Source organism: Triplophysa dalaica, chromosome 2, assembly GCF_015846415.1.
Source record: "Triplophysa dalaica isolate WHDGS20190420 chromosome 2, ASM1584641v1, whole genome shotgun sequence".
NCBI lineage: Eukaryota > Metazoa > Chordata > Actinopteri > Cypriniformes > Nemacheilidae > Triplophysa > Triplophysa dalaica.
In genome coordinates this window covers 23,232,425-23,251,246 of record NC_079543.1, presented here as the reverse complement: position 1 = coordinate 23,251,246, position 18,822 = coordinate 23,232,425, and the positions used below count along the sequence as shown (strand labels likewise).

General features: G+C 39.8%; 1 protein-coding gene across 2 annotated transcripts; it reads right to left on the bottom strand.

The window, feature by feature from the left end:
• Positions 1-9,403: 9,403 nt before the first annotated feature.
• Positions 9,404-17,377, bottom strand: pcdh18a (protocadherin 18a). Of its 2 annotated transcripts, none has more exons than XM_056738518.1 (4): positions 14,449-17,377; positions 14,179-14,267; positions 13,161-13,330; positions 9,404-10,697 (listed from the first exon to the last, which is right to left on the bottom strand). In XM_056738518.1, exons 1-4 carry the CDS (start codon positions 16,936-16,938, stop codon positions 10,036-10,038), a joined length of 3,411 nt encoding a protein of 1,136 aa, XP_056594496.1. In that variant the 5' UTR covers positions 16,939-17,377; the 3' UTR covers positions 9,404-10,035. The 2 variants fall into 2 exon arrangements, with proteins under 2 accessions (XP_056594496.1, XP_056594504.1); XM_056738526.1 differs by having other exon boundaries at positions 14,179-14,234.
• Between the last annotated feature and the right edge of the window lie 1,445 nt (positions 17,378-18,822).

Below are 18,822 nucleotides of genomic sequence, written 5' to 3'. Positions count from 1 at the left end.
CAATGTTTACTACATTTGCTGACAGTGTGGTTCCTGACTGTTCTGCATTTGCGGTAGGAAACAGAAGACAGCGTATCGCGGCAGGTTATCACATCAGGTTATAGTCTGGGCCAGCTCTCCTTGTTTACAAAATTGCTATATTTGCTGTCTCATACATTCTATACGTGGGGCTCCACTGGTTATGGCTTGAAGTGGCAATTACAACTTCCCGTTCTGATGCTCTAAACAGCATGAACCGCTAAACAAATGTCAGTCATATTGATTATATAGCTGTAGAGTATATTAAATGTTATTTTAATGGAAGAAAGTCTATTTTCATGACCCTTCTATTATACCACATGCTGTGGTAAGCAATACATGTAAAAGTAGCAAAATGTATTTTGATGTTATACCATTAGATTTTTAAGCAAACAAATGTGAGTAAAAATGGACTTTGAAATGGTGTAAAACCAAAAATGAATAAAATCAATTTTTCACAACAATTTTAAGATGTTTTTAACCCAAAAAGTTGTTATTTTTCTGGTCAAAGCTGTCTCTAATTCTGTTTCCTATCGCTCTCTGTCTCTCTCTCTCTCTGTTGGTATCAGGTCCACAAGGTGATGATCTGTTTCAGGTTCTTGCCAGACAGGAGTCTCCAGGAGGATATCCCTCTCATTACACACACACAGCAGATGCAGACACACAACACTCGACATCAGCACAACTCCCCTCAAGAGAGTCTGAGAAAAAGGAGAGATAACAGCCACATGGACAGCAAGGGCAAATGAAAGGATAAACAAATAAAGAGCGATAACATGAAAAATACAAAAACAAAACAATCATAAATGAAAGATTGGTACCAAAAGATGGGTACCGAAGAGAAAACGAAAGAGAGGAAAAACAAACAAAAGTTTTCTCATTTTTAAGTCGGTGGCAGAAGATACAGAAGAAAACGCAAATCACAGACACGAAAATCTAATACCATATTTTGCTTTCTTTTGTTTTTGATGTTGCCTGACATTTTTCGGCTCTCCATTGTTTTTTTCAGCTCTTCTTTGTACAGCAGCTACACCTTTGACAGTCATTGATTTTCGGAGGAACAGACAGATGAGACCAACTGCTGGAATCCAGCCAATAAAACAAGCGAGGTAAAGGAATAGGGGAGACGTGAGAGTGGAAGAGACTGATATAGTTTGGTGAAAGCAAGACAAATCGTGCAAAAGTGGAGGACTGTCAATGTTAGGCGCTGATGTATAAACAAAAGGAAACAGGATAGGTCAACACCTATCCTGGGTTGGCAGGTCAAACAAAACAACAGGACAAGGTCAACTCTGCTTTTTTCATGAAATGATTATAAAGGACATTTGAGGAATGTCTGGTATTAAAATTGTCAGAACAAACATAAGAACAATTAAGAAAATATCTAAACCTTTTTTACACAATACAATACACGCCATGTTGTTACTTTCAGTTTGCTAAGGTTTTCCAAGTGATGGTTATATGATTGCTAGGGCGTTTGTGGGTGTGCTTACTGGCCCAGATAAAAAGACCCCACTAGGAATTACCATAATATTGCATTCTATTTCCTAGAAATCAACTCCCTCTGTAAATCTATGTCTTACTGTAAGTCTATGGCAACAAAAAAGGGCCAAGCAACCTGACGCAGCACAAAAAGCACAAGACAAATGTAGTAAGTTTCATACTCTGGGGTTAAAGGGGTTAACCCCATTACATTTTTGCAATTTTATGTGTCTAATTCATGCATGGGCAACTTATAACAAACCAAAGACACATAAGAATACGTGTTTGTGCCATATGCCCCCTTTAAGAATAAACACGCCAAACAGGCAAATGTCCTACAAACAAGAGAGGGCAAACCATAATTTGTCAATTCCATGTTTTATCTATTGCCCATTTCCTCCATTTGTGATGTTCAACAACTAGGACAGGGGCCAAACATTTTTCAACTGCCCTTCTTTTTGCTATATATTATATTTTAAACACTAGCAAGCAGCTGACATTTTTCCAAGTCTCTCTTCTATTTAGAATGACTGATCCCATTTCAAAAGCACAAGTCCACAAACTCCTTTCTGAATGCCATTGTCATAAAAGGTACATATATTCAAAGACATGCTGTAACAGGACACATCCATAAAACTCGACCTGTCCTGCCCGCTGACGAATGACGAATACAACCACACCTCAAACTCTTTATTAATCCTATGGTCTTTGTCAGACACACAAAGAGAATAAATGTACTTCTTCCATGTATGCTCTATATTATTCACACAAAAGTAGAGCAAGCTAGCACCTTACAGCTGTGGAGGAATTCTATTAATGACTCCATCTGGACAGCAGATAGGGGGCTGAGGGGTCAACACGGACTCTGACGTTTATGATAAAACAAGTGTGTGAACACCAGTAACACTATAAATGTCAGGAAACGAATTTTAAACTGTACCTCTCTAAATTTAAACTACAGAAAATCTACATATGTATATATACATTAGAAGTTGCTAACTAAAATAGTAGCATATGCTTGATTATGACTAAAGTTGATTATTTTCTGAACCTGACCTGTATGAGCAAAAGACCTCTAAGCGACAAAACACACTGCCAAACACATCTAAACAGTCAGACGCTTCCTACGTTCTGTGCAGAAAGAAAATTTAACTTGCCGTTGTGAAGTTTGAAAGCCATTCTAAGCTCAGTCTTTCCTCGTCAATATTCATTGGTCAATGTGCATAATGAGTGGTCTGAGGTACGGCGGTGCTACGCAGGCCGATCGACGTATCACAGTACCCCGAGAGCGACTCTAAAGAAGACGCTTCTATATGCTTCAAAATCGCTCGCAGTACTGTGATGTTATAAGCCAATCTTCTGGGTTCTCGATCCGCATGTAAACATTTTTTTTCATGATTTAGAAGCATTAACACATTCAAAGCAATAACTAAACATTTAAGAGGGTAATATTGAAACCAACATTTTAATTTTATTGGCATACAATAAGGCACAATCATTATAGTACGCACGCATACATATACACAAAAGGTGAATGACAGCTACAAAGTACTTTTTTTGAATAATATTGGTCATAAAAATAGCTAGGTGCCAGCAATTTCAGAAGATGGGCTAAGGTACAATAGAATAAAATTCAAATCAAATTTCAACAAAAATTATAATAAAGAATGCATCATTTTATAAAGTATTGAGAAGAATAAAGATCAGTGATATGTAAAGAACGTTGATTGGTTTCTGAATGTGGGCTGTTTAAAATATAAATGTGACAGATGCATGATGACCGACGCCCTTCTCAGTCCTGCATTTGATCTCCTTCACATACAGAAATTATATAGATTTTTCTGCACTGCACAGAACATAAACCCATGGCTTCTAACTCTATAAAGCTATCAAACATAGCTTTGCACGGGAACAGAGACTCACATATCAATCACACACGCCTGTAATAGTCCAGACAAACATATGTCAGGGCTGATAGCAGTCTGGTCAGGTCTGTCATCTATGAGACACAATGCACCTCTTCACAGATCAGATGCTTGAATGAGAACAATTAAATGGTTTAAGAAGTTAGAAATCTGCATTGGACCACTAGTTTTTTTTTAATTAAATATAGCTATTTCCTGTTAACATGTTCATGTGGTGGTTCAGCGTGAACTCTATGAAGCAATTGGGTATTTGTAATATGTTTTCCCTATAGTGGATGGACCAAGCTGTAAAAAATTAGAAAAGAAGCCCTCGAAATCTAGATATTTGATGTTGAACATGTGCAGTGAGATGTTACAGTTTTGTTTCAGATTGAATGATTGATTGCTGTCTAGACACCCTCAAATCTTATTTCTATGAGCTGAAATAGAGAAGAAAAGAAAAATAGAGAGAGAGAGAGAGAGAGAGAGAGAGAGGCAGACGCAGAGAGTAACACATAGCCTACCCCTGGACTAACAAAGCCTTCACAAAACGGGACAGTATAGGACTTCATTTAAATGACCAACAAATAAACAATGTCTATTATTATGTTAATGATTTTCTGTATTTTAAGTATTTCTTTTGCAGGATTAGTATTATATTTCATTTATCATCATAAAAAATGCCAGAGACACAGAAGTTGCAAAAAAGTAGTAAATAATGGTGTACAGCATACTCTGTTCTCCTTGTTTGCCAATTTCTCCTGTGACAGAATGGCCATCACCTCTGTAAAAGGAAAAATATTATCGTAAGGTAAAACATATTTCATGAGTTAGATTGTCTTGTATAATAACAGACTGTGCATATATCAACACATAAAGAGTGAAAAAAGGACACACAAAAAAAGTTTTTCTGAAGTGCGTATAAAAAAAAAAAACCATAGACTTGATTTCAATGAGGCTCATAGAAAAATGACAGTGAGTTTTATATATCAGAGACACAGTTCCAGTCCCATGTGGCATTAATAGAGCGCCATCTGCTGGCAACAGCAGACATGCCATGACCTCCCATCTGTCACACATAGCACGAGCTCGAGCTGATGAAGTTAGGAATTGCAAAAATGGAAAAAAAATTCTGAGTAATCTGTTTTGATATTAATTATATTTACACCTCTCACATATTTCATCTAAGTAAGCTTCATTCCACTTGAAAACTGGATTAATTCATAAACTGTTAATAACTCTTCAAAATATCTTCTTTTATGTGCTGCGGAAGAAAGAAAGTGATTGAATGAAAACATTTGGCAAAGCCAATACATTAATTATGCATGCACAAAACTGATGTATGCATTCATGTGAAGAAAGAACCACAGACGCATACCAACATCTGTCTCATTTGACCACTTGGGATCACATGGGATCGCCCAAGATGAATTGTCACAGTAATACCAGCTGTAAACAGAGATACAAACCCACATCTCTAGAGAATCTATATATGTTTGGAGGGTTTTGATAAATTCATTTCCCTTGTTTCAGTCAGCACATATATGGTCTCTAATATGTGTTTTATCCTCAACGGGCCCCCTCCTGATGGCCCTTGTGGCAATTTCCATAGTGAATTCATCAAACGCAGGAGAGAAAAGAAAAGGATGAAGTCAATTCATTAGGCAGATATGATGACAAATAGCTTCTCTGTGAAATAAGGAAAACCTTATTAAAAGCTCAGTTGTGTGTGACTGGATTGAATGAGCTGTGGATGTAGAGATGTGTCCCTTCTTGCAAAGGTAACAGCAGATTGTGGGTCCTCATCAGTTTTACTCTGTGTGTTTGTTTTGAGGGTAGATGCAGTGATCTGACAAGACAATTCAGTGCTTGCATTTCACAAATATAGAATTTAAATGTTTGAAAGCAAATAATTGTTTTAAGGGATAGTTCACCCAATTTTTTCATCCTTTTCTCACCCTCATGTTATGCTTAACCTGATTGACTTTCGTTCTTTGGCAGAACACAAAAAACCACTGAAGAACACAAAAAATATCTTATTTTGTGTTTCAACAATGCGTCTTACACATATTTTGAATGACGTAAGGGTGAGGAAGCTTCTTTTAGAGCAAGAATAGCCATGTGGTTGTTTACTTGCCCAAGAGAAATATACCTCACTATCTCTCTTTTTCTCACAATAACCCAAACAGGTACAAACTGAATTGTAAAGCAAACATTTACATATATATCCTGCTGGACACTGGTGTCTCTAAATGTGTCTGAATGACCTTTTGTATTGTACAGCTTACAGTGATGTGACTATAAACCCAGGCTGAAAGACAAGCACCAATACTTAGCGTTTATAAAACTAAAGTGCACGTAAAAATTCCATTACACACTCCATTATGCAAATAGTGCTTTAGTAAATATGATTTGGTAATGTGGCGTTAATCTCTTTTATGCATGCCTACGAAACACATTACCAAACATTAATAGCAGCAATTCAAGACTCACAACATGTGACCTCTCTCTCGCGCAAGCTTTCCGCCACTCCTTTATTCTCTCTGTCTTTTCATTGAATTGCGGAATTGTCTCAGGTTATGAATACTGATTCTTGCAGCGAGGTCACGGTTTCTCATAGACCAATGTAATTTAATCTAACAACAGTTCTTGCTGCAGTAATAGACATGAATAATGGATAGACTACCTTGTGTAAGTTAGTTGTAAGGCCATTTTAATGTCCGCTAATGGCTGCTTGTGACATTTTAAGAATTGTTAAATGTTTGACATTATTGAGCCTGGTCAGGCGATATCACGTTGATGTTCCTGTAATTTAAATAATACAGTTGATGTTTTCAATATCTGAGTTTTAATTATGCTTTAAACATACGTTTGGGTGACGCCTGATAATTTGGTCCTGTCAATCATCTCACGAGCATATACAAGCAGCCGCCTACCTATCCCCATGTGACAATTCTTCCAACATCCCTCCTACACCTAATTATTACTCTATTCTAATTATTCAAAATGAAATGCTGTCATCATTTACTCATCCTGTTGTCATATTTAACATGTGGTTTTCTATCTTCTGCAAAACACAAAAGAAGATATTTAGAACAATGTCTTAAACCAAAAACTGTTGGTTCCCATTGACTTTTATTGTGGCCACAAAACCAATGCCAATGCCAATGGGGACCAATGGATTTCTTTTACCAACATTTTTCAAAATATCTTCTTTTGTTTTCTGCAGAAGAGAGACAGTAATACAGTTTTGAAATGACAAGGGGTTTGTAAATAATGACAGAATTTTCATTTTGAAGGTGAACTAGCCCTTAAGAACAGTAAGCCTGGTTTACCACTATATTTATTAGGACTGGAAATATAACCGTTTCTTACTAAAAAGTTACATTTATGTTTAATAATTCAGCTGGCTGTCAGCGGCATAACTGAGATGCAACAGACGTCTTGTCAATTGTGCGAATAAAATAATAAAGAGAAACAAAATGGTGTTAACACCACACAGATTCTCCACCGTCCACATACCCCGACACACAAAATAAATTCACAGAAGCAAAAACAGAGCTAGATTCCACACACTTTCAGTGTTAATTATAAAAAATCTTAATTATAAAAAAAATGACTTATTTGTTGATTTGATTAGCAGAAGTGAGCATTAGTATTGGCTGTGGTTTATGACTGCTGTTTGGACCACCATTTGCAGGAACCAACTTAAATCCTCAATCTTTTTTGTGACAAGTATAAAAATAATCCATCTGATGCCAATTTTGCAGTGCCAGACAAGAGGCTTTTTGAATATGCAAATTATTTGTTTTATGAAATTTCAGAATTGTTGATCAGCAGCCCCAGTGATGTAAATATTCTTCCTTGCATCCTTTGGATACGCCAATGTACACCAATGCAAATGAGCTTCAAGAAGGGACTATTTTTATCGTATAATTATTTTATAATATTTATATGCTTTCTAGAATTTTACAAATCCACATCCACACCCCAAATTTAGATTGAACCATTCTTCCATCTTTTCGTTTTATGTTACAAAGAAACACATTTCAAACAACACGAGTGCATGAGTGGCCCTTTTGGTTAAAAAAGTTCCTTTATTAATTAACAGTATAATGTAAAGCTGACATCCAGTGCCACTGTAGTGGTTTACTGTAAAATCATTCATAATTCAATGCCTGAGACCATAGTATACGGTCATATATGTCATCACGTTTACCCATACAGATCATCAGCAGGAAGACAGGAGGTTCACACTGAACGTGATGCTCAGCAGAGAGGAAGAGCATTAGACTGGGCCTGAAGTGAACTAGCACCTGCTACACACAGGAACAGGATGAACAGGATGGTGCTCATTGGCTGCTGTACACTTTCCTTGTGATTAGTTATCGCCCGTGTGGCCAACACTTTTATGCAAAGCAATTTACTAATTGTAGGGAACATGTTGAGGTTAACTGCCTTGCATTTACAAATGTCACGTTTAGAACATGGTTTATAGTCAGTGCAATGGGAAAAAGAACCAGAGATCAAGGTTGTGTGGTCAATGCAGTAGATAGATAGATAGATAGATAGATAGATAGATAGATAGATAGATAGATAGATAGATAGATAGATAGATAGATAGATAGATAGATAGATAGATAGATAGATAGATAGATAGGTAGGTAGGTAGGTAGGTAGGTAGGTAGGTAGGTGGATAGAAAGATAGATAGATAGATAGATAGATAGATAGATAGATAGATAGATAGATAGGTAGGTAGGTAGGTAGGTAGGTAGGTAGGTAGGTAGGTAGGTGGATAGAAAGATAGATAGATAGATAGATAGATAGATAGATAGATAGATAGATAGATAGATAGATAGATAGATATGTGTATGTGGAAAACAGTTGCTCAATGTTGTGGTCAGACAAGCGTAGATGAATCTACACTGGATCACATCGACTGGCTACGGTCCAGAATACTAATCCTCAACATCTGCCTGCTGTTAAATAATACACACCAACAGGTGTTAACCACATGCACAAACACATACACATATACAAACACCCAAGATTCGACTTAAATGATAAATATTTACTAAAAACTAGCGGCGTCTAGTATTGCTTTCTCAAAAGGGAAGTAAATAGCTTTCCTGGTGGAACATTCATCCTAACTCAGTCTGGTCAACCACATCTCTCAAAACATAAAAAAAAAACACTTAAAACCCATCTCTTCTGTGAAAATTGACAGAAATTAACCCTCTCTGTTTCTCTCAACCGGTGGTCAAGCTTTTATTGAAACTAGTAACTTTTTATTAGCACTATTGTATTATTGCTCCTGTATGACATATCCCTTATTGCTCCCTGAAGTCGCTTTGGATAAAAGTGTCTGGTAAATGACTAAATGTAAATGTAAATATTATGTGAACATACTGATAAGATGCGGCTAACATTTGGGGGGCATGCTTTGGTTTTATGTAAACCCATAATCTCGCTACGAGCTAATTACACAGAGATATAACTTATGACAGGGAGTTATGGTTGAGTAATCGTTGCAGAATTATCTCTCTAGGTCTGTGAAGACAGCTAAGTGAGTGGGTTTAAGTCATCAGACATATAATTAAATATTATTTCTAGATCAAATGTGCGTGTTAATAAAGTAATGAATCAGATCGTTACAGGCACGAGGATTTGAATAGCACTCCTTCTAATAAACGTCATGAAACGTTTTATTTAAACTGCAATACATGCTCTGCTCAAGAGGGGGAGCTCCCAGTAAAAGCAGCATTGGTGGAGACCATAAAAAAGTGATTCATGTTGGTAATGAGAATCATGGGGCTCAACACATCCTGTAGGAGTTGATATATTCAGTCTAGTTCATTTTTAAACAACTTTTAAGGCAATAAAAATGCTTTCAAGGGAATAATAATATGGCAAAGGGTGAAACTAATAAAACATAGGATGGATAGGCATTTGTTTCAGCATAAATAATGAATGTGAAACAGATGAAACAAACAGAAGAGAGGTTTTCAAATGTATGTTTTAATGCAACAGATTTGTAAAGTCTTCAATGCAACATCATTGTAAAATCGACAAAATGTCTTGAGAGAAAATTCACAGTCACTCATGGCTGATGCACAAACCACTGAAAGAGAGCGCATTTCTTACACTACTGAGAGTATTTAGTGTTCACAATAATAACAGAGAACTAGACCACTGACAATAGTTCGTATATACTGTAAAATCTGTATTAATTCAAAAAAGCCTTACACACACATGAACCGTTTTCTGGTGTATAAACAAATCTTGGTTTGATTTTACACACATGCATACATTGAAATATAAAAATAGACATTTGTATTGCTTTCTGTACAAACATATATATACATATATATAAATATGAAGTAAAAAAACGTAAAAATGAAAAGGCAGGTATACAATCACATTGTGTTCACGTTTGTACAAAAAGACCAAAAAGTCTTCCAATTTTGAAGTAAACAATATCAACGAAACGTTTTCACAAGCGACTCGATCAAGGCTACAGCGCTGAACTTTCTCACTCTCTCCTTCTTGAAATGATTATTTCACTCGACGAAAACAAAGTGAACGAGTAAGAAAGAGAGAGGGAGATGTTCTTTAACAGATTGTTGTTGTTTAACTCTGGTGTACGTCCAGAAGTAGTTTGTTAATTTCGGCAACCAGTTCACTAGCGTTGACAACTTCGTGTCTCGTGTCGTTGCGTTTTCCCTGCCGCTGGCTGAGCACGCTCTCCAAGTCATCCTCTTCGTAGTTCTCAGGAATCTCCTCCATCGCTGGCAGCCATTTTAAATGTGCCTGCGATGCCGTGTGATTGGTTGAGCCATGCCCGCTCGTCACAGCACCGCCAGGGTTCTGAAAGTGAGTATTGGCTGCCCAAACGGCCACACCTTGAGGGTAGGCGGAGCCCGCGGAAGACACAGGTGCCTTACCCGGCAGGAAGCCCTTTCTTATCTCCATGGCGGCGGAGGATGAAGGCAGGGCAGTGCATTCTTCGGCATCTCTGACCTCGGTGTAAGAAGACGGCAGAAGACGTTGGAAGACGTTGTTCATTTCAGACAGCAGAGAGCCACCGCATTCCTCCTCGTGGTCCTTACCGAAGGTTGAAAAGCTCTTCTTAGCCGAGTCGATGGACTGCTGGTCGTCCTCTAGGACCTGAGGCCTGCTCTCCTCTCCTGGGATGTACATGTTCACCCGGTAATCTGAGGATGCCTGAGACGGCATCCAGCACTGGTCAGAGTGACCCAACACGCGACACTCCTCTGTACACAATTTCATGACTGTTGAGAGAAAAATATATTTTCAGACAAAGAAATACAACAGAATGCAAATTTTGAATGTTTTCAGAGCTTTTTACAAAGTATGAGTCTCCAGTTTCAGAAAAGATCGAAACAATGCCAACTTCTAGGATTGATTTTGCAAAAATTTCATCAATTTTAACTCAACTTTTTCTCATACCTGCAAACTAGTCGCTTTTCGGCTAAATACACGATTTGAATTACAAACAGGTACTTTATGACCAGAATCGAGATAACAGCAAACAGCTTCGTTTTTTTTGGTCCTTGGGCCAACGACTCAGCATCATCGTTTTTTTGTACCTTGGGCCAACCCGGAATCACACGTTCTGAACGTCATGTTTGCGCCAGTGAAAAGCATTGCTAAAAAGAGCCGAACGCAAAGTCTCGGTCAAAGAGAAAATGGCCTTGATATTTATTATTCATCTCATCCGTTCGAATTTCCACTTCTAGAGTTCTGCCTTTCTAAGTGAGTAAGGCACTTGGATGCGAAACCGTGCAATGGATATTCATCTGAAGTTTCAGTCGCAGAAGCTTTAGTTTACAGATGATATTCAATATTTATTTTAGAGATCATTCAATTTGCTTCATAATGCATTAATATGTCGTCAGGAGGTGCAAGGATTGCTTTTGTATTGCTTGTATCTGCTTTTCTCCTTTCTTTTTTAATGGAAGCTCTTAATAACTTTTTTTGAGATCTTATAACTCGCATCAATCAGGTCCTCCACTTTATCTCTCTTAATAATTCTCTAAACATCATTCCCGCACTTTATTTTCTCGATCCTGCATGTTTTCAAACCAAAACCTTAGACGCGTGAGCGCTTTGCTTCCGATGGACACACATCACATCCAGTTTGTATTACGAAAGGCTTAGCAAGGTGCAACTCTTAAAACGTAAACAATTGAAGATCATTTAAGATGTTTAGTTACAATTTGGAGCATTGGGATCGCGAGACGAGGGAAATGTATTAATTTTATATGAAATTCTCAAATTTGACCAAAATCCATATTTTCCTCAAAAATATTGTCATGTTATTAGCTGCTGATCCATAGGTGTCACGTGGTGCACTTAAAAAGCTTGTGCAGGCCAAAAGCCAGAAGAAGATGACAATAAACACCGTACATCCCCCCAACCCCCCAACGTATGGCTGTCACCTTTTTCACCTCTTCCTGATTTCTCATCAAAGTCTATATTATCTGAGCAATTTTATTCCATTCTCCTGAATCTGTGTTCCATTAAGTCCCTGTATATATAAAAGAGTAACCTCCGAGCAATGCCATTCTCATCTGGGTTCATATAATTGCAGATTGACTGTGCTTTAATACTCGATACGCACATGAAAATTAAGCAAAAAGCCTTTGAATTGTGTGGTGTTTGGCTGCAATCATGACATTTTTGTAAGTACTACCTTTCGCTGTTACTCTTTAATCACTCGCTTTTTCTCTTCAGCCTGAGACAGTGTACGTGTGTGTATATGTGGCGGATTGGACTATTATTTCCCCCGTATTCATTCTCTTCTTTGAGTGACAGCATGTGCTTTCAAAATCTGAAGTGAGGAAAATTCACAATAATTGCTTTCACAATGCAGTTAAACACACACAAGCACACACACACACTTCTTTCCTCAGAGGGCCACTGTTTCAGCCCCGCTTTTCCTCTTGTATAGCAACCTGTGAACATCGATTAGAGTTTCACCTCTTCCTTCACTAAAGCAGTTTATTGTAATTTTCTGTCTTTCCTGTTGCAGCTGTCCCCCCCTTCTCACCCTCTCTACTTTTCCTCTCTCCAGTGCCTCTAATTTTTAAAACCTCAGCCATATCTGATTCGTGCGAGGCGACGTCTGGAAAGTAATGAATGATAATCTAGCTTAACAAAGGATGTCAGCCAATGACAAACTCTCTCTCCTCAGAGCCCCTCAGCTCCTCCTCAACACACCCGCCTCCAAAATCCTTTCTCATGCCTTCTCTATTCTCGTTTCCCGCTCTTGTTTTCTCTTTGTTTCTCTTACCACCTTTTTCTTATTTGTTTATTGCTCAGGTTGCTCTATCTCAGGAATTTTTGAGAGCTTTCGGAAACTAAAATCAAATTTTTTTTATTTGTTTTTGAGGAGAAAAATCAGAGAAACATGACATTTCAATAAAAAACTCCTCAATATATTTCATTGCTGCATATTAGCAACAATTGAGACATTATGAAATCTAATTTGTGAGACATTTAGCCCAAAAACCATGTCAGGCACTAACAGGTCATTTAATTTCTATCCTGATGCAACCATTTGCATTGCAATAAACTGCACCAAGTCACCATAAACAGTGTGTTAGATATTGCATCATAAACTGTCAATGAGCTATGTGCTCAAGCTGATGAATGTCATCATTCACGGTGATAAAAAGGTGCTCAGCATGGGCGCACATGAACATAAAGACCAGCAGGAGATCGTTTCTCACCAGGGTGGAGACGGTGGTGCCCATCGCTGTGGAAGAGGTCTCCGAAGCCGTCGCCTAGCAACCGGTCGATGGGCGAATCGCGGCCCATCTCGCAGTCGCTGTCGCCCGCATCACTGTCGCCACGCCCACTATCTTTCAAACTGAACTTATCCATGTCCTGGAGGGCGTACCTGCGTGAATGTTGACACAAAACCTTACAGTTAGAAGTTGTACTTGAATGTGTGTTGTTTGAGACATATTTTCAGAATAAATATGGTAACATCAGTTACAGTGAATAAATCATTTAAAAATACTTTTTAGGGTGATATCTCAATCACGTTCATGCAAACAGATTTAGAGTGAGACGGAAAACATGTTTAGTTTCTATTCAACACAATTTCAACCACAATAATCTCTATGCATTGCATACAGTCTATGAACATGCATTTAGTTGTGCACCAGTTAAAAAAGAAAAAATTGAACTGGTGCAGACTATGAACATATTTAACTGTCTTGAAAACAGTGACTCTTCAGTGCTGTCTTTCTAGAATTGTGTATTTATCCCACATTCATAAATGACCCCCAAAATGTGTGCCTCACATGAGCAGAGGCATGCATGACAAAAAGGCAAAATCATGCACAAATGCCAGCATGTTTTTAAATCATCAACTTGATTATAAATGTCTCATTATATGGAACAATGGTCGCCACAATATGCACAGGATAAAATGACATGATCCCAGAACAAAACGCAGATGAGAGGAACGAAAAAAAAAGGCACGGAAAGCAAGCTATGACCTCATGTGAGGAGCAGTCCAATCAGGATCTGCGAACGTGGGTGACCACGGCAACAGGGAAGTTCTGTCCTATTCTACCACAAACATTTTAGGATACCTATCATCCAATCCGATCGAACCAGCAACGCACTTCAGGTTGAGTATCACTACCCATCTACTCCACTACACTGGTTGAGCACATCATGCCCATATAAGGAGTTGGAGCTTGGAGCTTAGTATGGGTTAGTTTGTTGTAAGTTTACCTGTAGCTGCGAGAGTATTTGTTCCCTCTGAAGCTTGGCCGCGGCTGATACTGACCCTGATGGAGCATTGAAAGGAGCTGTGAGACTTGCTATAGCAAAAACAGATGACATAAATAAAAATAAATACTGATGGAACACAACACCCGTTCACACACACAAATGAAAGTGTTAGAACACCACACGATGACGTGAATGTTATGTTGACAAAGATGGATGTAAAAATGTGATAGACATTTAGTTCTTAGTTTAACGTTAGCAAACATCTTTTACCTCCACAGGGGGCGTGGCATGTGTAAGTTCCAGGGCGAAGTTCTCAGGAATGTGATTGGAGGAAATCGTGACCAAGCTGTTCAGCGATTGCCGGCTGTGTTGGCTCTGTCGGCTGCCCATGAGGGCCCGTTCGGGTCCGGGCGAGGATGTGGGTGAGCGATGGTGTGCCCGTATCGGTAGGGTCCCGTTGATGGTGGGAACCAGAGTGATGTCGCCTTTGTGTATCTGCCTTGAGGGCTTTTTCGGGTGTTGTTGATAGGTGGACTCCGCCACCCTGCAGTTGTAAGAACGAGTGTCTTTCTTTTCCCTTGAGCAGCGGAGAGCAAAGGCCACCATGATGATGAGCAAGATGGTACAGATTGCTCCAAGCGAGATGATGATGATCATGGAAATATCCAGAGGGCCCTCTACTGTTCCGCCACCCGTTAGATGTGGGTTCATGTGGTTCTCAATATTTTCATAAAGCGAAAGTCTCAGCAGGGCCCTTGTGCTCATAGGTTGTGCTCCGTGGTCCTCTACCTGCACGGTCAACTCCACATGGTCCACTGGAATGTCCTGCATGCTGACATTGGTGTGAATTTTGCACGTTTTAGCGTCAATGTTGAAGTAACCTGCGTCGTTTCCCCCTATGAAGGAACAGGAGAGGTCACCATTGGCATCAGCATCACGGTCTATCGCCCTAACGACAGTCACCATGTCGCCCACCTCTGCATATTTGGAAACTGGAACGTCGGCGGTGTGGTTCCACAGCTGTGGCATCATGATGACCGGTTTGTTATCATTCTCATCCAACACGGTTAACATTACGGTCACGTTGCTGCGAAGCAGAGGACTTCCGGAATCCTGGGCCTGGACCAGAAAGGAGATCTGACTAACGTCTTCGCGATCAAAAGTACGCAATGCATAAAGGTCTCCGTTGGATGGGTCAATGGTGACGTAAGTGGAGATGGAGCTTCCATGGATCATACTTTCAAGTATGGAGTAGCTTACTTGGCCATTTGGGCCCAGGTCTGGATCTGAGGCCCGGACTGAAGACAAAAAAGCTCCTGGAGAGTTGTTCTCCACCTTGGATATCTCATATCTGGCCTTTTCAAATGTTGGTGTATTGTCATTTTCATCCTGGACCTGCACGGTGAAGTGTTTCATGGTGGATAGACTTGGAGAGCCTTTATCTTCTGCTATAACGGTCAAGCTGTACTCTGACCTCTTCTCTCTGTCCAAAGAGACATTAGTGAGGATCATAAAATTCTTCTCATATGTCTTCTGGAGTTTAAAATGACCCTGGCCGTGTAGTCGACACTCCACTTCTCCATTCAACCCAGAGTCCAGATCTTCAACCCTCACCAAAGCCACAAATGTATCTACAGGAGCGGTTTCTGATATGTAAGCTATCTCTTCATTGCCTGTGGACATCAGGTTAATACTGATATCAGGTTCATTGTCATTTACATCAACCACTTTTATTATGACCTTACAGTGGGCAGGCATTGAGTTGGGGCCCATATCCTGAGCTTGAACATCTATGTCATACGAATTTGTTGTTTCAAAGTCCACTTTCCTTGTCAACGTTAAGTGACCGTTATCAGAATTAATTTTAAACGTCTCTAAGATTTTAGGGGAAACGTGGCTGCTAAAAGAATAAACGATTTTTCCATTTGTCCCTTCGTCTGGGTCAGTGGCATTTAAATCAATTAGCAAACTGCCTAAAGGTGATTTTTCATGCAGGTTTATCACATAAGATGGTTTCTCAAACACTGGATTGTTGTCGTTCGAGTCAGCTATGCTGATTTTAAGCAGCGTTGTTCCAAATTTGGGGGGAACGCCCGTGTCTGAGGCTGTGAGTTGGAGTTCATAGCTCGCGCGCACCTCCCTATCCAGCTCTTTAAGCACCACAAGCTCTGCATACTTCGCGCCATCGGTTCTGGTTAGAATATCAATGTTAAAGAAGTCAGACGGGGTCAGAGAGTACGTGTGTAAAGAGTTCTCCCCGACGTCGGGATCGGTGGCGCTGTCAAGCGGAATGCGCGTGCCCACAGCGGCTGTCTCTGATATCTCTATGGGAATGACGGAGCGGGCAAACTGTGGCGCATTGTCGTTAATGTCCAAAATCTCCACTTCGATGTGAAACAGATGTAGGTGTTCCGTTGGGAGGGTGAGAACGTCAAATTCGATAGTGCAGTTGAGATTCTTCTCGCACAGTTTCTCGCGGTCTATTTTGGTCCTGATGCTGATCTCACCGTCCTGGTCGCGCACGGATAGGAGAGATGCGCTGCCGCGCTGCATGGCTCTGAATCGCAAGGGTATCGACTTCGGAAGTTTCGATAAAACATCAGCAACATCTTCTCTAAGTCTAGTAATGACTGTACCGACCTTCTGCTCCTCGTACACTTGATATTTCAGAGTTTTAGCAGAGGCATGACGTGCCAATGTCAAAAGCACAGCAAGTTTGAGAAAAGTGGCACAGAACACTGTGCCCTTGCTGTTATCCATGCTGGGTGTAAAAAAATCTCTAGCAGGCACCGAAATAAACTCCCAGAATGATTGGCTCCTCTTTGTTGTGCTGTCTCAGTCCTTTGCATGCGTTGTTATCGTTTCAAAAACATATCCGGTCCAAATTCAGATAAAAAAATGTCGTCAAAAATGTTCCGCCGACTTGGAAAATTAAGATATCAGGAGTGCCGGAGATGAAAACAAGCACTTGCATTAAAAACAAAAGCACTTATCCCACTGTCACTAAGCAGAAATCTGTTGCGCGTATCAAGAGACTGAAAGCGCAACCTCCGTCTGGAGAGCCTGTGTGCGCGTATCTGTCTCCCGCTGTCTGAAGACACTCTTTGACTGACTAACCCAAAATAGCAAAATCCCCTTTAGAGCTAGGGCTAAAGAGAAAACGCTTCTCCCAAATCATGCGCTACCCCGTCTCTTTGCGACTGACCATTCAACACAGAGCCACTATAGATCCCAATTAAATGAAGGGGAGAAGGGAAGTGGATAACTCCGCCCTTTAGGGTCTCCCCCCGTCCCCCTCTCTCGCTTTCTCTATCTCTCTCTCTCTCTGGAGCGCGCCTCAACAAAGGATGAGAGAGCATAATTTAGAAATAGCTGAACTTTCGATCAAAATTGTAGTTTTTAGATTTTGTTTTAACCTATACAATATATACTGTACATTTTCACACATAAAATGTATACCATTAAGTTCTATTACAACACACCCTACAAAAAACGTTACTTTGTTTCAAATATAGTAATCACAGCTGCTATACTATTAATAAAACCTCTATAGTATTCGATCATGTTGTGTGCATAGGAATGACGGTTGTATGCGAGCCAGGTCGAAACATCAGTTTTGGGCAATGCATTATTGGAGGAGTAATCTTTACATCAGCTGTTAAATATAAGCCTCAAATCTGCTTAAGTGCCTTTCCTAAATCCCTTTAGTGTCACCCGCTTTCTTTGGTTTGGGTGCGAGTGTTCTCACGCGCTTCTGACTAGTCATCTGCCATCCTCACTGGGGATTAAGCTCTGTGTCGAATCGCTTGATGTGATGAATAAGCGAATATAAACTTGCTCACGCGCACAAACAGCTCTTCGCACGTGAATAATAATGTTTAACAAGTCTTTGGTGTTATATCTGCCAAATATATTAACCTAACCTAACATCCATGTAAGCGCTTGGAGAAGAAGAATGGGCGCAATTTGGAGCGTCACTTGGACCGGGTCGGGTGGCAACACAACGCTCTCTCAGTTTAAACTGAAGGGAAATTAGTTCAGTTTGAAAGTGTAAAAACGAGGACAATTCAATTGCTCTATCACGCTCACGGGCAAACGGATGAATAAAATACATTAAATGGCCTATTTCCTGACTCTGACTCAAATTCCCATGGTGATATGTTAACCCGTGGAAATGTAGCCAAGTATATCAAACGTGCAGAAGTTGGGCTTGGATTAATAAAAGGCCCTTTGGCGACAGATTTGACACAAATGCTGTTCCTCTTTTCCCAAGTCTGGAGTTCTGTGTGCTTTAGCAAACTAAAAGGGTCCTATATGGAGACACAGGGGACTGTTTGGGAAAGTGATTACTGGGATTTCTCTGCGTTACCAGAAGGCGCACGTTTGACCCCAAAGTGTTCTTTTGTGGAGTTTTATTCTTTTCACGAGACACCATGTTTGCGAAACGTCTGCATTTCAGCAAGCCAATTTTAGCAGGACGATTTTAACCAGGTTTGATACGGGCGAACGCTTTCTTTGGCTCCGGAGCCGTAATGCAATTACCTCTGCTCTAATCACATTGCCCGAACAAAGACGTCAAAGTCTTTGCAGCATTTCTGGGCTTCTGGAATGCCCGCAGTGTTGCATGAAAAATCACACACTCTA

Coding starts and splice junctions, on each gene's coding strand:
- pcdh18a (XM_056738518.1), bottom strand. CDS start 16,938: ATGGATAACAGCAAGGGCACAGTGTTCTGTGCCACTTTTCTCAAACTT. Junction 13,331..14,178: donor AAATACTCTCGCAGCTACAG/GTAAACTTACAA, acceptor ACATTCACGCAG/GTACGCCCTCCAGGACATGG. Junction 10,698..13,160: donor GCACCACCGTCTCCACCCTG/GTGAGAAACGAT, acceptor TTCTCTCAACAG/TCATGAAATTGTGTACAGAG.